The sequence below is a fragment of the Corvus cornix genome, chromosome 4, assembly GCF_000738735.6.
Source record: "Corvus cornix cornix isolate S_Up_H32 chromosome 4, ASM73873v5, whole genome shotgun sequence".
In the NCBI taxonomy this organism is placed as follows: domain Eukaryota; kingdom Metazoa; phylum Chordata; class Aves; order Passeriformes; family Corvidae; genus Corvus; species Corvus cornix.
This window is the reverse complement of record NC_046334.1, coordinates 14,870,153-14,893,041: the sequence shown is the minus strand read 5'-3', so window position 1 is coordinate 14,893,041 and position 22,889 is coordinate 14,870,153. Positions and strand designations below refer to the sequence as shown.

At 44.1% G+C, this 22,889-nt stretch overlaps 1 protein-coding gene across 5 annotated transcripts in view; it reads right to left on the bottom strand.

Moving 5' to 3' along the window:
• The window catches only part of ZNF827 (zinc finger protein 827), a 100,630-nt gene extending 79,225 nt beyond the window's left edge, over positions 1–21,405 (bottom strand). For 4 of the 5 annotated variants that reach the window (XR_005601757.1, XM_039550850.1, XM_039550851.1 and 1 more), the window contains exon 1: positions 21,160–21,405. Coding sequence is in view for 4 of the 5 variants with exons in the window: in XM_039550850.1 (XP_039406784.1) it covers positions 21,160–21,202 (43 nt within the window). In the remaining variant the exon portion in view is untranslated. Of the gene's footprint in view, positions 1–10,641; positions 11,037–21,159 lie in introns of those variants that run through there. The other variant, XM_019293407.3, reaches the window with a different exon arrangement.
• Positions 21,406–22,889: the final 1,484 nt, after the last annotated feature.

Sequence of the window (22,889 nt, the reverse complement as noted above, 5' to 3'; positions counted from 1 at the left end):
ACACCAGTGAATTGGTTTAGAAGCAGAACAGTGAAGCCTGGCAACTTCATTTCTAAGCAAAGTTGCCTTTCAAGGCCTTCGGGCAGAATTTTAATTCACATTGACTTGTGAGCCTGAGAATTTGAACAAGCTTGAGAACTCCAGGAGAAATCAACCCAATCCAACAACTTCTTGATAATTTCAAATAATATAAAACCTTCCTTCAGAACCCAGGGGGTTCACAGGTCACCCAGACCAAGTTTGTCTGAAACAGGAGCCAACCTCCATGTGTCTGTCAAGATATTTCAGCTGTATTTCACATCTGTGGCAGAAATCTGCATTACATGTTTCTCCCTTCTCTCACAACACAGTTATGGAGCTCTTCTAAGCACGATTCAAGAGTCAAGACCTGTTAATACCGCTTCTTCCTGACTTCCAGAGCAATTCTGAAATGAGAACTGCTTCCCAAACCTTTTGCCACTGGCAGAGGCTAATGGAAATTACAGACATCCTGCATGTTTCAGGACTATCACATCACAGCACCCAGGAGCCTCAAAAAAATATTTTCCACTCCTGTCACCAATGACAAAAGGCACCAAAGTACTGCTGGGTGACTGCTGCCACTGATGTAGCCCATGTATCCATCTCTGGCAAAGCCATAAATGTGTGCAGAAAGCACTGTTTGAAGAAGTGCCAGTTTCCCTCGCTCGCCAACTCATCTGCTTGTTTTCAAATACAGAGAAGTTCATTTTCCTCTTCAAGAGATCAGTTTGACAGACAAATCTTATTGATCCCAAAGAGTGTTATTTCACTTTGTGACCATCTGCCCTTTTTTTTTTGAGTGCTGATTAGAATCTGACCCTGGTGCCAATAGAAATGTAAATATTCACTTGCTCAAACTACTTATATTTGAAAACTGAAAAAGACAAACATGTTTGTTGATTTATACTCTGAGCCACTTGGTTCAAATGCTGGAAACTTTCACTGTACCCAGTGCAATGTACACATGCCACTCCTGAAAGTGGCAAGTGTGAGGTGATCCACAGCTCCACTTTGTAGGACTTGGAGGGGAGAAATATCAATGATATTTCAGTTAGATCTACAGGAAAGGGAAGAGTCTCAAAGTTGTGTTACTGAGCAACAGATATGGGCAACGAGAACATGACAGAAAGAACACCATTTGAAACACTAGAAATTATCTGAGAAGAGGCTACAGCTAAGGAACCCACCCCAGAAACTGATTTTTCATGCTAAGGACAAAATTCCACTTTGATCATTCACTGTAATGAGTAAATTACAGAACTTCCATACAAAAGCCCATACGCTACAGTGATATGAAACATATGGAAATTGTAATGATGGGATTACAGAATGAAAATTAAAGCAAACACAAAAGTAGACAGAAGTCAAATAATTTCAAAGAAATGCATACAGGAAATTTGTTGATGAGATAAATTAATCAAAATTGCCCTTTTTTCAGCACTTACATTTCAAGGAAAAACTGGGAACCTACAGAACCAGGATTTAAAGACATAGGAGAGCCAAACCTCATCTTTATAATCTTGCTATCAATTATCCTGATCTATATAAGGATTTCAGATATGATCATTCAAGTTTGTGTCAATCTAAATAAAGTTACAATTGCATTTGTTGTCCATTTGACACCCCGATCATCTTCCTAATTTTCTGCTCCAACAACTCCATCATTTCATCTCTAGCACCTACCATAAACCATCTTTTGGATTATTTTACACTGAGCACTGTGCCTAGGCCTACTGAAAGAGCTGGGATTAAGTGATAGCTTTACACTAGGGAACTGAGGAGCTCTGCAAAGATACCTAAAGAATTTAAAAGAACGCATTAAACTTAAATGAAGCAGGAAGCCATCCAAAAGGAGTTCTGCGGAAACACCGACTGGCTCGGCTGAGCAATCAGTTTAAGGCCAAGTAAATAGGCAGATGCATCAAAAATAAGGCAGAGACAATACCTCAGCAAGCTAGGACTTAGCCTTGGGTGACTTTTATCAGCAATAGCAAGAAAAGTGGAATGAATGAAGAGAAGCAACTACTGACAACCAAGAAGGCAAGGACAACTGTAAAGGCCTTTAACCAGTCATGGACAAGGAGAGGTGAGACAGATAGCGAACTGGTAGGCTCATATCTAGCCTCCAGGATGGTAGTCTTGTTCTATTCCTTCCTGAATGCTTTCTTAGAACCCTCAAATAAGGACAAAGGAATGAGGCCACAGGCCAGAATTCACTGTCCTGGCAGTCCAGTTCAGGATACCCTCTACTGCTGTAACCCAGGTTCCATCTCGATTGTTACCATCACATCCAAATAAGACACATTTTCCCATCACACGGTGGCTGTTAATTCAAGATCAGCACAGGCTGCCCATGTCTCCACTTTACCTCTGCAGACCAGATAATATAGAGGAGAAAAGAATGAAGGAGCTAAGCACGAAATACAACAGATCCCTTTAGGTTAACTGTGTAAGCGCATCACTTTAGCCACAGTAAAGAATAATTACAATAGACCACTTGCTAATATCACATCACTTTCTAATTCACATTTTCTCTGGGTGTCAGCTGCACATAAGCCCTTGCTGATTTCACAATCAGGTACTATAGAAACCAGAAGGCACAGACCTAAAAATGACAGTCATATCTGGAAAGTCTATTCTATGGTATCCTACATAAATTGCTCAGTCTAGCTGCCTGCCTACAAACTACCCTTTTGACATTCAGGCTGATTTTTAAGCATTTCAAATTTAAAAAAAAAAAAAAAAAAAAAAAGTGAATGTAATGTCTTTGGACTGATCAACTTTTATGGGTTTCCACACCCACCAAACCATGCAAATGTGTGTGCTGTAAGACTAACTCCAAGAAGCTGGGCACACTGTGCACCAACACCCCATAGTCTCCACCTCTATAAAGCACTTACAGCCCCATCTGATGAGGCTATATATCCAGAGCAGCAGCTGTGTTGATTTTCCTATAGGCATGCTTGCTAGAAAATCATGATTTTAATAAAAACGCAAAGGCAGAATATATCTACAGCAGCAAATAAGACATAAAAGCCACAGTTACATAAATAGTCGTGCTAGAGTGCCCTTGGTCCCCCATTTTCCCCTCACGATTTCTGTGACCTATAACAGGTAAGCAGCACAGGAAGTCACCATCCTCTTTGAATGGAATTTCTGGCTCACTCCTTATCAACAGGATGATTATTCAACTCTTGACCTCCTCACAAAATGGTTTAGTAGTGTTGCTGGTGCTTGAACCAAATTTCTCTACTGCAGGCTGACCTAGAGAGAGCAGCACAGCTGCAAGAAGGATTTGCCAAAAAGCCACAGCTCTTCTGTTTGGTCCTTCTCCCCTGTGTTTAGGTTATGTGAAAAAACTCACACAATTAGACAGGGAAAGAAGCTCTAGGTAGGACTCTGTATTTCATCTCCACATCTTCCAAGATAATGATTTTCCTAACTGGAGGGAAGGAGAAGAGGGGAAATGGAAGGCACAGCTTTTAAAGACAGGGCATATATTCCCTACTTTCATCCCTAACTTAAAGTGACTTTGAAAAAATCCACATACAAGAAAAACCCCAGAATATTCACCTAACAATTTCTCTAGTACAGCTTTTTAGAAAAAGGACTCAAAGGAAAAAAAGATTAGAGAATATTAATTATTTTGCAGTAACTAGAACTCTTCAAGATACTTTGCCTATACACACAAACAACAGAATGTGCCCAAGTATTACATACTCAGGTTTGCAAACTGCTAGACAGCCATAGAATATCAAAATGCATGTACAACACCTCAGTTTCCTCTCAAAGGCACAATCCAGGTGTGATGGACTCTTCCAAGGAAAAACAGAATCAGGACAGATTACTGAAAAAGCTTGTCACAGACAACATAAAATTGCCTTTATTTCCTGTCCCTCAAAGGAGAGGAAAGTTGTGGTAGATGGGAAAGAGAGGCAGTGGCCTTCTACCTTCAGCTGCAAGCCCCAGAATAAATGTGCCAAGAGCGTTTCATTACCTGCCAAAAAGATCCATCTTTTGTCAGCAAGTATCCATGGAAGGGGACAGAAATACATGGTTTCTCCTGAGGAGAGCTGTCACTATTCGTTGAAGGTTCCCAGGGCTGGTTGACAGACCACAAGATAGGACCTTACAAAGACAAGTCTGATCTCCCCCAAAAGCAAGTTCAAAAGAGAACTTGAATGATGGATGTTTGACATCTTGCCTCCAAGAAAGATTAGCTATTCTTCTGTTCTAGGCAGGAGGTTATAGTTAGTGGCTTCGAGATTAGTGTTTGAGGAGTGTTGCTTCTACTAGGAGTCAGATATTTTAAGCAACAAAGGAACAGGCACCACCTTACAATGCAGTGAGGTGACAAAAGCTCAAGACCAACAGAAGTGGTGGTCCTGTGCCCTCCCTTAGATTTGCTCTGTTGTTTGACTGCTTCATGAGCCAATTTCAACTCACTAAGCTGGCAGAAAACTACTCTGTCAAGAAATCAGGAAAAAAATGGATGCAAGGGAGACAGGAATGAGAAAACAGGTGGAGTCAATAATCTGAGCCACTTATCTCCTCTGGTCCTCTAGGGTGCAAAGTATATCACATCTTGCCAGTGAAAAACCAACAGAGGATTTTCTCTCCCATCCCAATCCTCAACAACATCCTACACCCCTCAGGAAGAGCTGGCCTGTGCACTCAGGGTGGCCACAGCAGTCAATATCATGCAGACCGATTTAGAAGCCTAATCTGGGACATCTGGAGCTGGGTTGGCCACCATATACTCTGATCCTAATTAAAAAAAACCATCTTCTCTAGAACTGGTAGGCAGCATCTTCCCAAGAAGAAAAGTTCTAAAGACCCAGAAATAATATCTTAACAGTGAGGCACAGCAATCAGCAACCATGAAAGGAGGAGGGCAGAGCAGTGTGTCTTACAAGGTAATAAATAATGTTACATATAAACAGTACACGTGTATAATAACACATGTATAATATTTTCTTACTATAATTTAGAATTAGTTGATTCTAGCCGGATTTTGCCAGTATTTCAGGCTCAGTGAGCTGAAGTACTTGAGGTGTGCACATGAAACAGAACAGAGCACACATGGCCTTAGAGGAGGGAAATGTTTTTGAAGACCACCTCTCAAGAGGTGTGCCACAAAATTACAGCCTACACAAAAAGCTTCCATCAGCTGACTTGACCCAACTTGATCACCAGGGAGGTGATCCTGGCTTCTCTACTCAGGCCTGGTGAGGCACATCTGGAGTGCCGTGTTTGGTTCTGGCCTCCTCGGTACAAGAGAGACGTGGGGCTCCGGCCCAGCAGAGAGCTACAAAGACATTTAAGGGACTGGAGCATCTTTCTTACAAGAACAGGCCAAGAAAGTTGGACCCATTCAGCCTTGAGTAGAGACAACTGAGAAGGGATCATCAATGTATAAAAGTATCTAAAGTAGGGGGTGCCAAGAGGATGGATCCAGGCTCTGCTCAGTGGTGCCAAGCAACAAGACAAGAGGGAATGGGCAGAAACTGATGCCCAGGAAGTTCCACCTGAACACAAGGAAGAACTTCCTTACTGTGCAGTGACCACACACTGGAACAGATTGGCCAGAGAGGAGTCTCCCCTGCTGGAGATATTCAAGAACCATATGGATACAATCCTGTGCCAGGTGCTCTGGGATCACCCTGCTTGAGCAGGGAGGTTGGACCAGATGAACCCCTGTGGTCCCCTCCAACCTGACCCATTCTGTGGTTCTGTGATCAACACACAGAATAACTGGAGACAAGGTATACAAAGACAGTTGATTTTTATGATGGAGGTTTTCAGAAGAAGCAAATATTTCTGAGGCCAGTTTATGCTGCAAAGGCTGCCTAGTAGCCCCAAGACAGGTTCATAAAACACATGAAGTGTCAGTAAAACAATAGAGAATCATGTTCCTTACAAAAGCTATTTTATGTTACCAATGTTCTTGCAACAGTTTTATGGAGACAGAGCAAAATACCACAGTCAGACTTACTGAAAGTTTCTTCCACGGGCCCTTACAAGAATCCTGTAATAACCTACAGTTGAGGCTGGGCACATGTTTCATAAAGCACAAGATAATGACCAGACTGACCTATACACTATAGGAATGTGGCCAACAGAAAACGTGGAGTCAGTATATCAACATATCAAAGGAATTCACCTCTTCTTCCCAATGTAAACAGAGAAGATGATAAACCATTTTCTATAAAACCAAACAATTTTTTAGGAAGCAATTTCTGAGCCACATTAAAGTCCCTTATCAGGAATTTCAGGCTTCCCTGTGTTTTTTAAAACCAGCTATGATCTCAGTTTATGACTCTGACAGATTATTATAAAGTTGAGGAAAAACTGTATGTGCAAGAGTTCTACTGTTATTGCCACAGCTCTGCTGGAAACGTGAAACAGTGTTAAGAATCTGTGGCTCATGTGCAAGTCTATCCAGAGACATTCCCTGCACCTGGAATGGCTCTGTACCATTGACATCAGCGCACATTTGCCACTTACACGTAAAGTTCAGCACAGCAATTAAAAATTCTACCTTTTGTTAGTTATAAAGAAGCTTAAAAACTCCTTAAAATTGTTTCTAGTTAGCCAAAATTTACTTTGCTTGTTCATTTGTTTTGCTCTAGATAGATGTCTAAGCCAATAAGCTGCTGCAGTGAGAAAATATCAAATACCAAACGATAATAGGGATGCTGGCACCTCCAAAATAAGAAGAGTTAAAGATTATTTTCAAGACTTCTCTTATCCTTAGACCAAAGACAAGGCCTATCATGTCAGCCTACCTCATAAAGAAGGGAAAATATTCTAAAATTTCATAAAATGGGAAAGGAAACCTCAAACAATTCTAGCAAACAATTTGGAAAAGCTGGCTACAACTAGAAAAGTCCCTAAAGGAGGAATTTTAGTTTCCACCCTAGATCAAATTATTGTGGGAGAATCACACAAATGCCAAATATTCAATATAGAAATCCATAATATCTTAAAGCCATCCTCCAATAACATCTAACTCCATGAATAAGATTTTATATCCTTTGGCATATAATGAAGCCTTCTTTAAGAAGTTGCTTGTGGAACACAGAACTAGTGTCTCTATTAGGAAATTCTAAGCAGAAACACAAAACTACCTTATCTTAAGCATAGTATAGCTGCAAACCAGAGGCTCAGTTACTCATTTCCAAATGGCTACATGCGTTGTGGTAGCTCCGTTCTCAGTCACAGAAGCCTCCACACCAAAACTGAAGTAATTATGAATACTACAGTTTCTTAGGTCACATTTTGTATCCTCTAGGTGCCAAGAAAAGAAAACAACCAACCCCACAGGAAAGCTCTGCTTTCTAGTCTTCATTTACCCTGGTAACAAATAAAATTGGTGGTCTGCTCTATTTTGCATACCCATGTACTCTGGTCTTAAGCACATCTACAAACTGCCTACTCTTACTGAGTGCCTTCATCAGCCAACAATTCATCTCAATTAAGGGCCGCCCCTGACCTGCCACCTCCCCAGAACTGGCTGCAGTGATAGCTGTCTCAACTCTTTACTGCGACAAAATGCATCTTCATTGCCTGAAATGCACTGCAAACCTCAGCAGCCACAACCCCAACAGTTAAAAGGAGGAGGCACAGGAATTCTCAAATATTCCTCTCAATTTACAGCAGCCAAGAACAAGTGATCTGTTTGCGGTACAGATTATTGCACTGCTGATTAACTCTCAATAGGTGTGACTCATTTTAGTGTGGCTTGTCATTTAAAACTGACAGGGTCACCACAGCAACAGTCGCCCTTACAGGTGGAAAGGAAGCAGAAGAGAAGTTGCAAGCATCAATGCAGCTGGCAAAAAAAGTGAGAAAAGAGTTCAAACATACCACTTTGTCACATACAGACAGTTTGCAATGAAAATAAACAATTCCCTGATCACAACTGCAATTTGGCATTATGGCCTGGGAATGGCCATAAGTTTACAAAAGTTCTCACATTACCTGAAAGACTAAAATCGATTTAAAAGCTCCATGAAAAAGGTGTAAATCACCTGTGTTCTGAGCTGTGCATAGCAATCCCCAACTTTCCTAAGAGACAAGCCATTGACCAAAGGCCTAATTGAGGCACCAAAACCACGCTGGCTGATTACCTGCTCCTTCACCCATTCATTCCGAGGAGTTGCCCTCATGTGTTGTACACACCATATAGGATCGTGCCCTTAAGCAATCCAGAGTAAATTTACCATAGCCACCACGATGTATCAGAAAAAATTGTCTGCTAAGGTTCATAAATCAGTCAATTACCTGCTTCTTTGACTTTTATTCTTGTGTAAATGTTTTCAACCTGACATTAGCAATACCTATAAGAAGACGACCTGCACATTGCCAAAACCAACTATTTAAATTACTAGTAAATCCTTAATTACCATAAACAAGATTACAACAGGCTTATTTTAAAAAGGTTTCTAAATACCAAAGTGATAGCGCCAGAAAATAAAGCTCCCTTGCTGTCATTATTTGAGGCTGCTGTTTCCACATTAACTCTGGCTCTGTGTAGGACCTTCAGAGCTCCCTCAGCCCACCTGGACACCACAGCAAGAGCACCCGCTGTCTCTCCATCACTACTCCTTGCCCGGCTGAGTACAAACACAGGAGGTTCCCAGTCTCTTCTCAATTCCTCCTATGAGGTCTAAACCACCTTCCTCCCCAAGCCACGCACTGTGCTCACGTCTATAAAATAGGGAGAAATCATTAACATACAGAGGAAGGTAAAGACAAGCAATTATTACTGAGGCACTGCAGCTACTGATTTCATCTTCAAGGCAGGGCTGCTTCAATGCCCCTGGTGGGAATCTAAAGAACAGTCCAATTCTCACAGGTGGCATAAGAGAGTCAAAAAATCACAGGCCATCATCCTTGCCAGTGAGCTGATTTGGGCTAAAAATGGAATATTAAACCTATGGCAAGGCAGATGCACATGATCTCAGGTAAAATTTCCCTTTCCATACCTCCTTTCTCACTAGTTATAACAAGAGATTCCCAGAACAGGAGAACAGAAAATAGCTAATGCACAGATGCTGAAACCAAAAGAATAATTATATATTTCATCCTTCTTCCTCCACACACGTTAAGTTATTAAATACAATGGACTGTGCAATAGAACTGGTTTCCTGTATCTCTTCAAAGGCACAGCCAAGTTTTGAAATTGAGAGGTGACAAACTCTCACCAGGGTTTGTACAGGGACAGACTGATGTAAGCCTAGCACAGCTCCCATACTTGAGGAAAACTCTGTTAGAAGTTTTCAGCAGCACTGCAGAACATACAGCAGCATCCAGAACACATCTGGTCATTTAAAGGAGAATGCTCTCCAACTTTTTCCCCCACTGACCTCTGAGGGACAACTGCTCTACAGATGCACAACCTCAATGACTTAGCTCAACTTCCCCAAGAAACTACTAAGTGTATCTTTCCTACATGACTTAAGTAGAATAGAGGCTTTCTTTTAGGCTGAAACTATTTTTTTTGTTTGGTCATATGTGCCTAGAACAGGAGGTTAACTCCCTGGCTTGTACTCCTATGCACTATACATGGAGGAGGAAACAGTATTTCCTTGTCTCTCATGCACAAGGTAATCTTGGAGAGCACTTTCTGATGTCTTACTGCTACCACAGAAAACAGAAATTCAGGAGACAATCGGCTGAAAGCGCAATCAGAAGTCCTACAGAAGAACATGGTATTTCTGATCTGCCTTCTCCACGGCTACTGTCTCTAATTTCCTAAGCCAGGACAAAAATGTCAGGGATGATACAAATAGCAACTTTTACTTTTCCCTCCAAGGCTTATAGGCATGTTGTATCTTCTCTTGAACCAATTCCAAATAACTTCTCTTTCTATTAACTTCTGAAACCGCCAATGGCATTCAGGGTGTGACACTGATAAAGTACTGCTATTGCCAAAATGAAAAATGGCTATTTCTCTCTCTACTTTCCTACCTTTTCCTGACCAATCTTCTTCAGCTGGCACAGAAAACTTATCATAAATACTGACTGGAAAAGGGTAAAAAAGAGAAGAAGTATCAGTGATAAAAGCAGTGATTATACCACAATTGGTTTTGAAGAAAGAGAAGAAGAAGAAAAATAGATCTCATTGGTGTAGTATTACTATACAAGGATGAAAGCTGAAAAAAGCTGTGTGTGAAGCTCTGCCAATAGGTGTGAAGACTCTAAAGAAAACTTCCTGTTGAGCCACAAGGAAAAAAAAACCCAACCAAAAAAGCACTCAAAAGGAGAGAGATCTAATGTCTGCATACTATCCTGCTGAGCCTCCAAACATCCCCCCAGTCATCATATACCCCAACAGCTCTGTCATTACAATCTAGAACTCTTGGACCCAAAAACTCTTTAAGGAACACAGTTACAGCTTACAGTACCAAGGGAAAACAGCAAGGGAAAAATTCTTGCTTGCCAAAGGGAGGTTTTCATCTCCCAGGCACAAGGCTGACCCAGGTAGCTTCTGGGGAAGGAAGAACAACATATTCCCTCTGTCTCTATTGCTGCAGGTGTCTGGCTGTCTGCTCTTCATAGAAAGGACATACTGGAGTTTGAAAAATTGTCAAAGAACTGGTTGTGTTTGCCTACCTTGATGAGATGATGTGCTGTTGTACATCCTGACCTATGCCTACTTGGACTTTTTCGGTTAGCTCGTTATTTCCTTCTCTGAGCATGAATAAGACACCTCAGCTTCCCAACAAATCCAGTGGCATCCTGGTAAAAGCAGTTCATTCCACTTGAGTCAGAAGAATCGCTACTGCTCCATATTCAATAGTCCCAACTCTTCCATCCGATTTACGCGCAGGGCTGGGTTCTCTCCTGTGAGATACCTGGGTATTTTGCAGAGGAAAAACACAGCAAGAGCTCTGATTGTCCCTTGTGTTCGCTAACCCAGCCTCAGCCTGGAGACCAGCTTATCAGCAGCAGCTGGAAATGGCTCTTAACTAGCAATAAGGAGATTAGAATGCATTCCAGCTGTGGCTCCATCTCTAACCCTTCCCATCTCTGATTCACAGCATATTCCAAGCTGCAGTGATATGAAGATGTATGAAATAACAGAATTATTTCTCTCCTTCAAATATCCCCATGCAATAAGAATCCCCAACTGAGGACCAAGGCAACTTCCATAATATTTGCACCGCCCTAGGGAGGCTCAAAGGAAGGCTGCAAAGATGGCCCATGCCTGATAATAAAGTTCAATTTTAAAAATAATGTTAAGGGAACTCACTGAAGTCAAATTATTCTAAATATTGAAGTCAGAAAGGTAGTGGCAGCAAATACTGTGAACTTTCTTCCCTTTTATTAACATACAGAAGAGAAAAACCCACACTAAGCACTCAAAGCATTGACTCTTAGAGAAGGACTTTTAAAATATATAAAATTGTTGCTTTAGAACACATTTATTAAAGACGTTCCAGGGATCAATAAAGTAAGAGAAACAACAAAGTCAACTAGAAATCCCTGTCATCTTAATATGCAGGTGGCAACAAACAGAACATGGGAAGTCTCAGATCAAGGTGCTACAGTGCCCACAACCCCTATAAAGGGGTCACAAAGCAAAGGGAGGAGCTCACAAACTGTGTGGATGGCAATATTCAACCACAGTAGGTGACAACAACCAGAGTACCTGCTTTAACAAAGACCTCTTTTGGTTTTGACTAGTTTCTGTTTATTTTTGCTATAAGTAACTTTTCTTGCTCTATTTCTGATATATAATGGGCTCCTCACCATTTTCCTCTGCCCCATTACTCATCTGAGGTGTTTTGTTCTCATTAGCTTTCCAACTGGTTCAGAAACCAAAGGTTGAGGTTTCAGATACTGAAATTATTCCCTCCTGTACATGTCACAGGAATCTAGTTGTCTATAATTTAATCTTTTCCTCTCTCCCAATGTGAGATTAAAACATGGCAAATTATATTCCCTGTGTTTCTAATTCCTCCTGCAAGGATGATATTGTGGTAACATATCTAAGAGAAGCTTCAAGAAGTGTTTGTTTTGTCGTGCTGTGCTTGCTACCAAAGACAGCTGCTTTCTCAGTCCCTGAGAGGATTGCTTGGGGTTAACAAGCAAAGCCAAATAAGAGAGGATTAGGAAGCTACTCATAGTGGTAGGAGAGCACACAGCAGCGGACCATGTGGAATAGGCACTGCTCACTCCCAGACACGTGGTTTTAGGCACTACACCTCAGCTTTCACCCTTAAGAAGTCAGACGTCACATAATTAATGTGCAAGCACTCAATTAGAAGTGGACATTCCTCAAACCTTATCTTAAAGAAATTTAAGATTCTGTGCCAAGCTCCCAGTACAAGAAACTACTGCTATGGCTACTTAGGGCACAGACACAGCAGAAATGACAACAACCTGTTTTGACATTCTGCCTAAAAATCCACCTAAAATTTAGATGCAGAGGAATAGCCAGAAGTGAAGAAGAAGTTTCACGTTCATGTCCAATCCATTCCTGCTGAACAAACAAACAAGTGTGACAATGGTCATGGGATTTGATTTTATTTTTCTGAAGTGCATTTCTCGGCTGAGAATTCCGTGGGCTTTACCAAGAACTTTTATGCAGGCCAGTAAATGCCTTCAAAGACAACAACTCTGATTCTCCTGAGAGTGTGTCCATACTAAATAACACAGTGCTATGTGGTGATATCTGAGGCAGCTGGAGTATACCCACAAGTAGTAGAGCTGAATTAACCTGGGCACACTGCTGTGATAACGGCCTCTTGTACACAAGGCAGCTTATTTAGAGCTTGCTTCGTTATCTCAGCATGGCACAGCACTGTGCAGGAAGACAATATAAACAATTATGATGAAGCCTATTTAGGCCTTATGGGCAATGTTCAAGTACCTCAAGGTGGGCAGAAGAGCCCCCTTCAGAGTTATTCGCTGTGCAAAGAACTCCCTTTGGCAATGGAGAACTGACGAAAGGATTATGTCAGCCTTTCCTTTCCAGAACAAGGAGCAGGGTGAGAGCCTGGGGGCAGCAGAAATTAGAGCAGCTCTAGGCTGTTATGCTTACTCTGGTGCCTGAGAAGGGCTTCTCGTGGGCTTGAAGTGCCAGAAACACAGAGGTGGGTAAGAGGAAGTTCTGCTCCAAACACAGAAAGAAATGGGTCCTCAGTCATTAGTTGCCAGGTCTAGATTTGGCACCGTGGTTTATAAAGGGAGAGACTCTGGCTGTGCTTCAGGAAAGCACGCAAACACAGCTACACCACCAGCTGCTATCTAAATACACTTGTCTGCCACCCTCTCTTAGTTCCTTAGTTTTCACTTCAGATAATGATCAGCTAGTTGGGGAAGATCTGTTCGTATTTTAATTTTTGAGATGAGCAATTATTTGTCCTACTACACAAATCAAAGTGAAGTCTAGAAGCTTGCAAAGAATTTGTGTTCATTAAAGTCACACATGGGGATTATTCAGTAAGTTAAATACATACTTAGTAAAACCAGCAGTTCTTTTAATCCATTTTTCTAAAAGTTACTTGCCCTGATACAGCATCTTACAAAAGTCTAGCAGGCACCAAGATTCAGAACATGTCCAACACATTCATTCAAAATAAGAAGTTGTAATTTTAAAGCAAGCTTGTGACAAATCTTTTCCCTTTCAGAAACTTTCAGATAAAACTTGAGACCATGAAGGAAAGAATTCTTTGCATATGCATAGAAAGCCCCGGCAACAGAGGAAAACCACATCCAAGCTACAAACCCCAGATGAGGGCCAGCAGAGTTACAAACTATTCCTGAGGACGGAAATCCTCAGAGTAGGGCCATGCAGAATTCAAAGGGATGATGACAGTAGCTTGGCTTTGAGTTGCTTCAAAAATGTTACTTCTACCCTAGTGAGAGCACCCCAAAATAAAAGAAACAAAACAGTGCAGATGTTTGGAACCTAATTTCATCAGCTGAAACTGCTGATTATACCACTCATTACAAAAGCGCTACCACTTGGTAACCCTTTAATTTTTAATGGGATTTATTCTAAACAGCAACTAAATCATCAGTCTCGCATGCAATCTCCCCTCTCGGTCTGCTGTGCTATCAGCACTAGTCCCTCTTTCTCCTCTGCTTCCAGTCCTGTTATCTAAGTACTGAGAAAAATGAGCGAAAGGACTATTCATGCAGCCCAGTTTTTCTCTCTCTACTTAATGTTTCTCAGAGAAAAAAAACGTCCAAGCACGAATTTTGTGTCATTCCAAATTACCCAAATTCAGACCCTGTGAATTCTTAACCTGCAAAGTGGAACAGGCTTGTCTTAATGTTAGGCTTAACTTGGAACTCCACTACTCAGTATAATTACACCACAAACAAGGAAATCCCTTGAAAGGCACGAGAAATTTAAAGAACAGAGCTAACTCCTAAGCTGTCGGGTTTAGACAGGACATTCAAAATATTTGGTGTCTAGACCAAGACGGATACTAGGCAATGGAAAGAGAAACTGTCTTTGGGAGCATAACACTACCATAAAGGTGACTCGAAGTTAGTCTGCAAAAAAGGAAACCTGAAAGACAAGCTTTCATGTGAGCTTATGGGTACAAATTGCTGAATTGTTCGCTACAGTAGCCACAATGCAGTGTGTAACTGCAGCACTGATGCTGTCTGTACCCTAGAGCATGTATCCCTTCAAATGAAGTATGGGTCAAGTCTCAGTGTTATTACTTAACTACATTTAAAAAAGAAAATCCCTGGAGAAAGGGATATTATCCACCTTTTTGAAGGTTTTTTTTTTTCCCTCAGCCCAATTTACTATTCTTCATGCCCATATCAATACTTAGCATGTATTGTTCGGAGAATACATTTAAGTAGATCAAAAAAAAGTTTTACTTTGGGGGGCAGAGAGAAAGAGGAAGAAAACTGCCCCCATCCCCATGAAAACTGGATTCTATTACACACCACTGGCTACTTTGCAGTCCAGATATTTAGCATATTATTGTTATTTTTGAAAAGCATATGATACTTTAGCCTCCAAACATCCTGGAGGGATTTGCACGCGTAAACCCAAATGATACAAATCATGTACGATGAACAGCAAACTAGGCAACAAAAAATGCTATACTAGGAAACAAAACAAAATGTTATTTAGAAGATATACTCTTAAAGAACTCCAGGATCATGCTTGAAAAACTGCAATAGTAAAAAGATTCCAGACACAGTCCGTATCAGCTCTCCCTAACGATCTGAACTCATGCCCATATTATGATTTCTTTGCAATGTGAAAGGAGAAAAAAAGTCCTCTATACAGTGCTTCATGACAAATCACATGCCTTGTGAAGCTTCATGTTAGAAACCCTTTTAACTTCCAAAAAGTCCTCTTTTGTAGGTCATGCTCTCATTATCTTGCCCTGGGATCTGGTCTGATTAAATTATAGGAAATTACTAATACTTCACTTTGAACAGCCAGCTCCTCCTGGCTCCTCTTCTTCCTTCTTTTTTTTCTAAACTTAATTCCTCCTACTCCTGCCTTCTTACATATGAAAAAGACAACAATCACTCTGCTACAAAGATTAAGTCATACTCATTCTTCATCTTTTTTTAAAAGTAAAAATTCTGTCTGCATGCTCTTATGTTTCCCATTCCACTGCTCTCCCTGCTGGTTCTCCTGTTTGGCAAACTATGAAGTTTGCAGTTTTGTTCTAAACATTGGGCACCCCTACCCCCTATAAAATCTCACTCATAAGATTCTAAAGACTTCACTAGCTTAATGAGCACAACACTGACTCTTCAGCAGCCCAATCTATACTCCAGTGTGATTTATCTGTATTTTGTACCATCAGACAACACTAAGACATCACCTACCATTGATGTGCTTTAGACACTTATCACTGAATCATCTTGTAAAAGTGACTTAGTTCACACAACAACAACAAAAAAAATCAGCATACAAATTTAAAGAGAAAGACTTTACATGTCAGAAGGGACCTCCATAAAGGGAGAAGGTATTTTTGAAAAGTCTGTGAGGACTCCACTAGCACAAGAGGGACAAAATGAGAGAAGTGTTTTCGGATAGAGTAATGGGGTTGTTACTCAATCCACCAAAAGGCTGCTGTTCATTTGAGAGGTTCATTACAGTACCACCACGACAACCATAATGAGAGCATTGAAATTATTAACCTAATCATACCAAGAATAATAATTTTCCCTATGTGGATCCTCTTGTGGACTATGTGCTATATCAAGATCCCCACAGTGGTAAGAGGTCAAAAACAGTAAGCATGTTAGAAGAATAAATAAAACATGCTAGAAGAATAAATAAAAGCTTCCCCTTATACATGCCATGTTTGCTAGCAAAGTAATAAACTCATTTGAAAGAGAAAGATTCCTGTTCCTGGCAAAAGTGTTTTGTCTTGGAGGCAACTCTTAAATACTAAATGACAGTAAAGGTGCTCCTGACATTGGGAAGTCTTTTGAAAAACCTATCCAATGCATCCTTTCTTGCTATCAGAAAGTATCAGATGAAGCGAGCTGCAGAAATAAAAAATGAAGGAAGCTCTAAATCACTGTTAATTTACTTGCTTGACAGCATTTTTTTGTCCTCTGATGATATAATTGAGCAATAAAAACACAATATAATAAAAAGCTTCACAGAGTTCAAGTGGTTTTTTAGTGTATAGAAATAGCTGAACACGTCAACAAAGTCTGGAACATCCAACACTGTACCTGACCATGAAAGCCAGAAGAGTTACACGCCCTCATAATAGGATATCCAGCTTTTGATATTGAAACTAATATTGTATCAATGCCGCATCTCCTCCTTTAACAAAACAAAACTAACAGAAACTGCCACTACCGTTTGTCCTGCACTGAAAACATGCCTCAGAAGCTAGCAGCAGTTCAGACTTCTCAATGTAACATTTAATTCTGCCTGAGACTCTGTAATAAATGCAAGCTTTGAAAAAATGGAATTGTGACATTCATTCGCAAATTGCATTACTGACAATCCTCTGAGACAGAATCAAACCCCAAGGAGTATTGATTGCTGCACTTAAGGCAATGTAGTGCTCTAGATCTTAAACATTTACTCGAGTGCCTAAAGACTTCCCAAAACTTTTACTTTTCAGGCTGAGCTCTTCCAAGTTGTATCGAGCAATTCAGAGGTAGCAGACTTTCAAGAAACCTTAGTAAAGAAAATAATAGCCTGAGGTAGGATGGAAAGCGAGGCAACAAGGAGAAGAAAGACAGAGTTGTGTTTATACATATCTTTTTAAAGATTCTTATGCTGGGTAAATGAGAAACAAATATCTAACTGCTAAAGTAGCTGAAAGGGAAAACAAACCCTAACGCACATACACACAGGAACGAGCAAAATTCCTTAAAACATTCCAGTGAAATTGAATTGACTTGTCCAAGTTAGCCACATCCAAATGTAATCATAAGACACGCATGTACTGGGCAAAATTTTAGTTATAGACTTAATTCTGCCATTGTAAACCGAGTCTACACTGCCACAGTATTTAGTTTGGGTATGAATGAGCCATTGTCTATCCAGGACTCCAAAAGCCCTTTCCTCATTCATTTGTATCTTAAATTGAAGGATGCACTTTCTTTTGTGTTTCACAGAGTATCACCGAAGACATTCTGCTGGCATCTGTGACTAACCAGTTCTCCAAACCTGACTTCCTTGGACACAAAAACTCCACTTTACAATACATGTAAATACTGGAGTCTCAAAGGGCCCATCCATCTGACTGAACCCTGAGGTTCATCCTGCTTTGAGCAGGGGGCTAGGCCAGATGACCTCCAAAGGACCCTTCCAAACTAAATTACGTTGTAAACAACTCCAGTGACTGAAAGCTCGACCTTAACTCTGCCCTTTTAAGCAGATGCCACCAAAACACACTATTATTGCATCTAATAATATCAATCCTTCTCTTCCTTCAAACACTGAGGCGTCAGTAGCTCGCAACTCCCTTGGAACTGAATTAAACTCTTGCAGCAGCCTTGTACATGTCGAGCAAACTCTTGTACAGAGAACTTCTTCACCATGGCATGATTTTTTGGCAGTGCAGTCTTCTCAAGCGAAACTACCTCTAAATGTAGGTGAGGGCTGTCCAGTGGAGTCAGTGGGCAGAAGTATAAAATCAGAGTGCTAGTCAGCAGTGACAGCAATCCTCAGGTGCACTGCAGGATACATAACAACTTATAAGGAATTAATTAAGGCCTAGAAACCCTGAGAACACAGCTTCCTACCCAAACTGTACTACATTCGACAAGGATTTGCCAGACTAAGTTACATCTGCTCAGTTACAATGTAACACCCAAATTATTCTGTGTATCAACATCTGACTATTTATTTCCCAAACAATTGCAACAGAATCCAAAATATCCCAGGGAGGTTCAGTAAGATGCTAGATCACTTCGGTGTCCTGGAGAGCATTCACGCACCAGCAGCAACCTGTAACATGACTTGGGAGTGAATCACAGCGTGATGCCCTCAGTGGGGCAGAGTCAAGGTTGAGCACAGCAGCTGACAGCTTCTTTTGGGATGAACGTGGGGCACTTTACATTCTTCTACCACCACTAACATCTCGAAATACACCCTCTGTCCCGCTAAGAAATGTGTTGCTAAAACCAGTGAGAATCAGAGAATAAAAATGTCTTTTACACTGAGTACCCATTAAAGCAACATGTTGCTTACAAATCACAAACCAAAAAAGCCACCCAAACCAAATCACTATTTACAGCATCTGCACACTGAATTCCAAGGTATTTTCTGAATCTAGAACAGTACTGTTCTGAGTTATCTAAAGTATTATTGCTATTGTCAGTAATAGCTTTTGATCCATTGCAATATAGTTGCAAAATAAACTAAAATAAATAAATCCCACTGAATTGTAGCATTCGTGTGGGACATATGGCGGGTGTGCCTTTTGCACATCAGGAGAAAAAAAACTCCTCCCATGAACTGAACTAAAAAATTAATCCGAAAGAAGTACAAATTAGGCCGTGTATTTTAAAACAAACAAACAAAAAAATCTAAAAATATCAAAATAATAACACACGCCGAACTCTATCCGCACAATGAAGGCAATTGTTCCCCGGCCCAGAAAAAGCCGTGACTTCCTCCGGCGCGGCGGTCAGGAGGTCGGGGCCGCGGGCGGCCTCAGCCGCAACCCAGAGGCGGGGGCAGCGCAGGGCCGGGCCCGGCGGAGCCGCGCCGAGCCGAGCCCCTGCGGCCGCGCTCGGCAGCGCCCGGCCGAGCTAAGATGGAGCCCAGGTTTGATGTCAGCCCCAGGGGCGGGCGGAGGGCAGCGCGCCGGGGCGGGGGGAGGGCAAGGTCAGCCGCCAGCCCGGCGCGGCCCCGCCGCCTCCGCCCGCCCCGGGAGCCCCGCGGGGCTTCTGCCGAGCCGGGCCCCCCGCGGCCGCCCCCGGAACGCCCCTGCGCGCCCGGACTTGGCCCCTGCTCCCGCCCGCCGCGCCGGGCCGGGGCGCTGCAGAGGCGGGCGCCGCGCTCCCGCCGGCCCCCGAGCCGAGCCCGGCCAAAGCGAGCCGAGCCGAGCCGTGCCAGCTGCGCTTGCAGGAGAAACCGGGGCTGCCGGCTCGGCTCCTCCGGCGGGCGGACCGCCAAGGGGCTACGCGGGGGCAAACGGCAAGAGGAGGGGAAGGGGGGGGGAAAAAAACCCAAAACCAATCTCAAGCATCAAACCCCCCCTCCCCCCAAAGCAAAGCCCACCACAACTCAAGCCCTTGCCTCGAGTCGGCAGGAAAAGAAAAAGGGAGACAAATCTTTGCGGGGCTGCAAGTGCCGCCCCCTCGCCCCCAGCGCCCACATCCCCCATCCCGACCCGTGTGTCGGTACGGGAAGGGCGCGGGGAGTGCTGCCCCAGCCCCTCTGCCCGCAGAGCGGAGCGGGGGCCGGGCCGCGCTCCGCCCGCAGCGGCGCCCCGCGGGCAGGGGCAGGAGCCGCCCCGGTGAACTCCCGGTGACCGAGCCCGGCTCCGGCATCGGCGGCTCAGCTCTCGCCCTGCCCTGAGCTCGGCGTGCAGGGGCTGCAGGCACACTCCGAGCAGATGTGTCGGGGACAGATAAATGACCCCTCCATCCACCCCGCTCTCTCCTAAAACCAGCCCTGGGGCCATGCAGGGGCACGGTATTTTTAGGTCCCTTCCCCTCCTCTCCGCCTCCCTCTCAATAGCTGCCGAGCGCTGAATACAAGGAGAGGGGGAGAGGGAGCGGGAGAAAAGTTAACTGTTTTGCAAAGAGGGGAGAAAACAGGCAGCGAGGGGGGAGGGAGCGATCAGGAGCAGGGCAGGGTGAGCCGTGTCAGGGGATGTGTGTGTGTGTGTGTGTATGTGTGTGTGTGCGAGCGCAAGGGGTGCCCGCGGGCGGAGGATCGGATGCACTTTAGCCCTGTGCTCTGCTGCTCTCGTCTGGGCAGCGCCGCCGAAGCCTGAGTCTCGCCTGGCTCGCCTGACCCTTCATTTCACTGCGGCCAGGAGGAGCCCGGAGCCCGCCGCCGCCTCCTCTCCTGCTCTGCAGGGACCTCGCCTGCCACGGTCTGCCTCCCCGCCGCCCCCTCCCACGCCGCCGCCGGCGGCCACAGCCCCCTCCGGGGTGGCCCTGGGGTCGGTGTGGGGTGCCCCGCCGGCCCCCGCCGCGGCCGCTGCCCGCCTACCCCCCGCTCCCGGGCCGCCCAGCCCCGCCGCAACCTTTAGCCGGGGACGGACCTCTCGGCTGGTTCCGCACAAGACGCCAGCAGCCGCTTCCCCTCTCGCCGCCCTCCCCTCCCGTGCTTAGCCCCCTCCCCACCCGAATAAAACAGACCCCCTCCCTCCGGCCCCAAAGAGAAACCCACACCGCCCCCCCCCTCCACCCCCTTAGCACAAATGCACAATCACGGGCGAGGGGAGGGAGAGGGAGGAAAGGGCGAGAGACGCGAAGAAAGAAGGGGGGAAAGGAGAGAGAGGAAAAATTAAAAGGGCACAAGGCTGTTCATCACCAACATGGCTGCCTTAGCTCAGACCTAAAAGAGGAATAACCCAGGCTGTGTCTTTGTCAGTTTCACCTCTGTAACCCTAAACTAATGCACGAAACGACGGAGGCGGCTGCAGAGGGGAAGGAGACGGGGAGAGGAGGAAGGAGAAAATGGCAAAAAGAGGGGGCACTTACGTGAAGAGAGGCGCTTGGGCTGCTCCTGCTTCCTCCTGGGCATTTTCCCCCTTTTTTCACATTCTCCTCCTTGGTTTAACGGGAGATCAAATAAGACCGGGAGGGGGGGCACGGACAGGCACAAAGCCGGGGCCCCCGGGGGAGCTGCTAACCGGGGCGGGTTTTCCCTCTTCGCCGGGGGAAAGGGGGCTTGAAGCCGGTTTTCTCGGAGCCACCGCGAAGGGCTCCCTCTCCCCTCTCTCTTTCTTTTCCTCTCCCCCACCCCCACCCCCACCCCCCCGCAACCCGGTCGTGCACCTGGCTTGTCCCCGGTCGCAGTATCCCTCAGCGGCCGGGGATGTGTTCCCGGCGGGCGGGCGCGCCGGGCGCCGTGCCGGGGCGAGGGCTGGCGCGGCGGTGCCGAGGGCTGCGCCCCGCGCTCCTCCCGGCCCCTAACTAACACTAACGCCGGGATCAAAGGGCAGCGGCGCGCGGCGGCGCTCCCGGCGCGCCCGCGGGCGGGCAGGGACACCGCACACACCCCCGCACAGCCCGGCGGGCGGGCACACGCACAGACACACGCACAGACACGCGCGCCCCGCCGGAGCACAGGGGACGGTGCCCCCGCTCCCCGCGGGCTCCGGGCGCGGCGCTGCGCGGCGGCGGAGGATGCGCTGCCCCGGTCCTGCACCCGCTGCTAATCCGCTCTTAAAAAAAAAAAAAATATATATATATACACACACATATATATAGAAATTTTAAAAATTTTAAAAAAACAAAACAAAAAAAAAGGTGTGTGTTTGAATTTGTGGGTCTCGACCATTCGCACTGTAATCCCCTCGTTTGTGGTGGGAAGGAAAATAATAATATCAACCCTTTTTTTTGTTGTTTTTTTTTAATTAAGGCGTTTTGTCTTCCTGTGTTAGAAAACAAAAATTAATTGTGGTGGTGCAAAGCTGACCCCATAGAATTTCTTGGATGGGGTCAGCTATCCCTTCACAAAGCACAGGGGCCGAAGGGGCTTTCTACAGCCGAACTTCAGTGTGGGAGGGAGAGGCTGCTTTATACACAGCTCTCTCCAGGCCAAAACAAGCACCCAAAATAAGCCAGAAAGAAAGGTGGGCAAGTTGGTATTCTGACAATTTCTAGTGCAAGTTTTAAAATGTGGAAAGAATACAGGCAGCATGAAAATCACAACTCCCTGAGTGTGTGTGTGTGTGTGTGTGGAGGGGGGAGGAAATCAAGATTAGGTCACCCCTAATGGTTGATTTAACTGCTACATGATACTTCTACAGTGCATAGAGCAATCTGGACTTCTGAAATTTACTTTTTTTTTTTCCCCTGCTGTAATGCAGGTATATGAAGCTTTATCCTGAAGTAATTCCAGTGTGCATTATGAAGCCAGGATAGCAGCTTTCATTAACTGATACATACTCTCATTACTTCACAAATCACACATCTTTCTTCAAAGACAGACATGAAGGTGGGGAAAAAAAAATAGAAGAGCGATTGGGTCTCACTAAAGCACAAAAGGTACTCCGTGAAAGAGAAGTGCTCTCTTTGTGACTTACAGTCATTTGGATAAAAGTTCACACAGAGGTTGTTAATGATTTAAACTCCAAAACCTGTTACTACAATTGAAGTAAAATTATTTGAAGCATGGTTGTTTCATATAGCTCTCTTTGTGTAAGAAAACTTTGAACTTAGCAGAATACATAATCAAAATCGTGAGTCAGATGTTGCAAAAATAA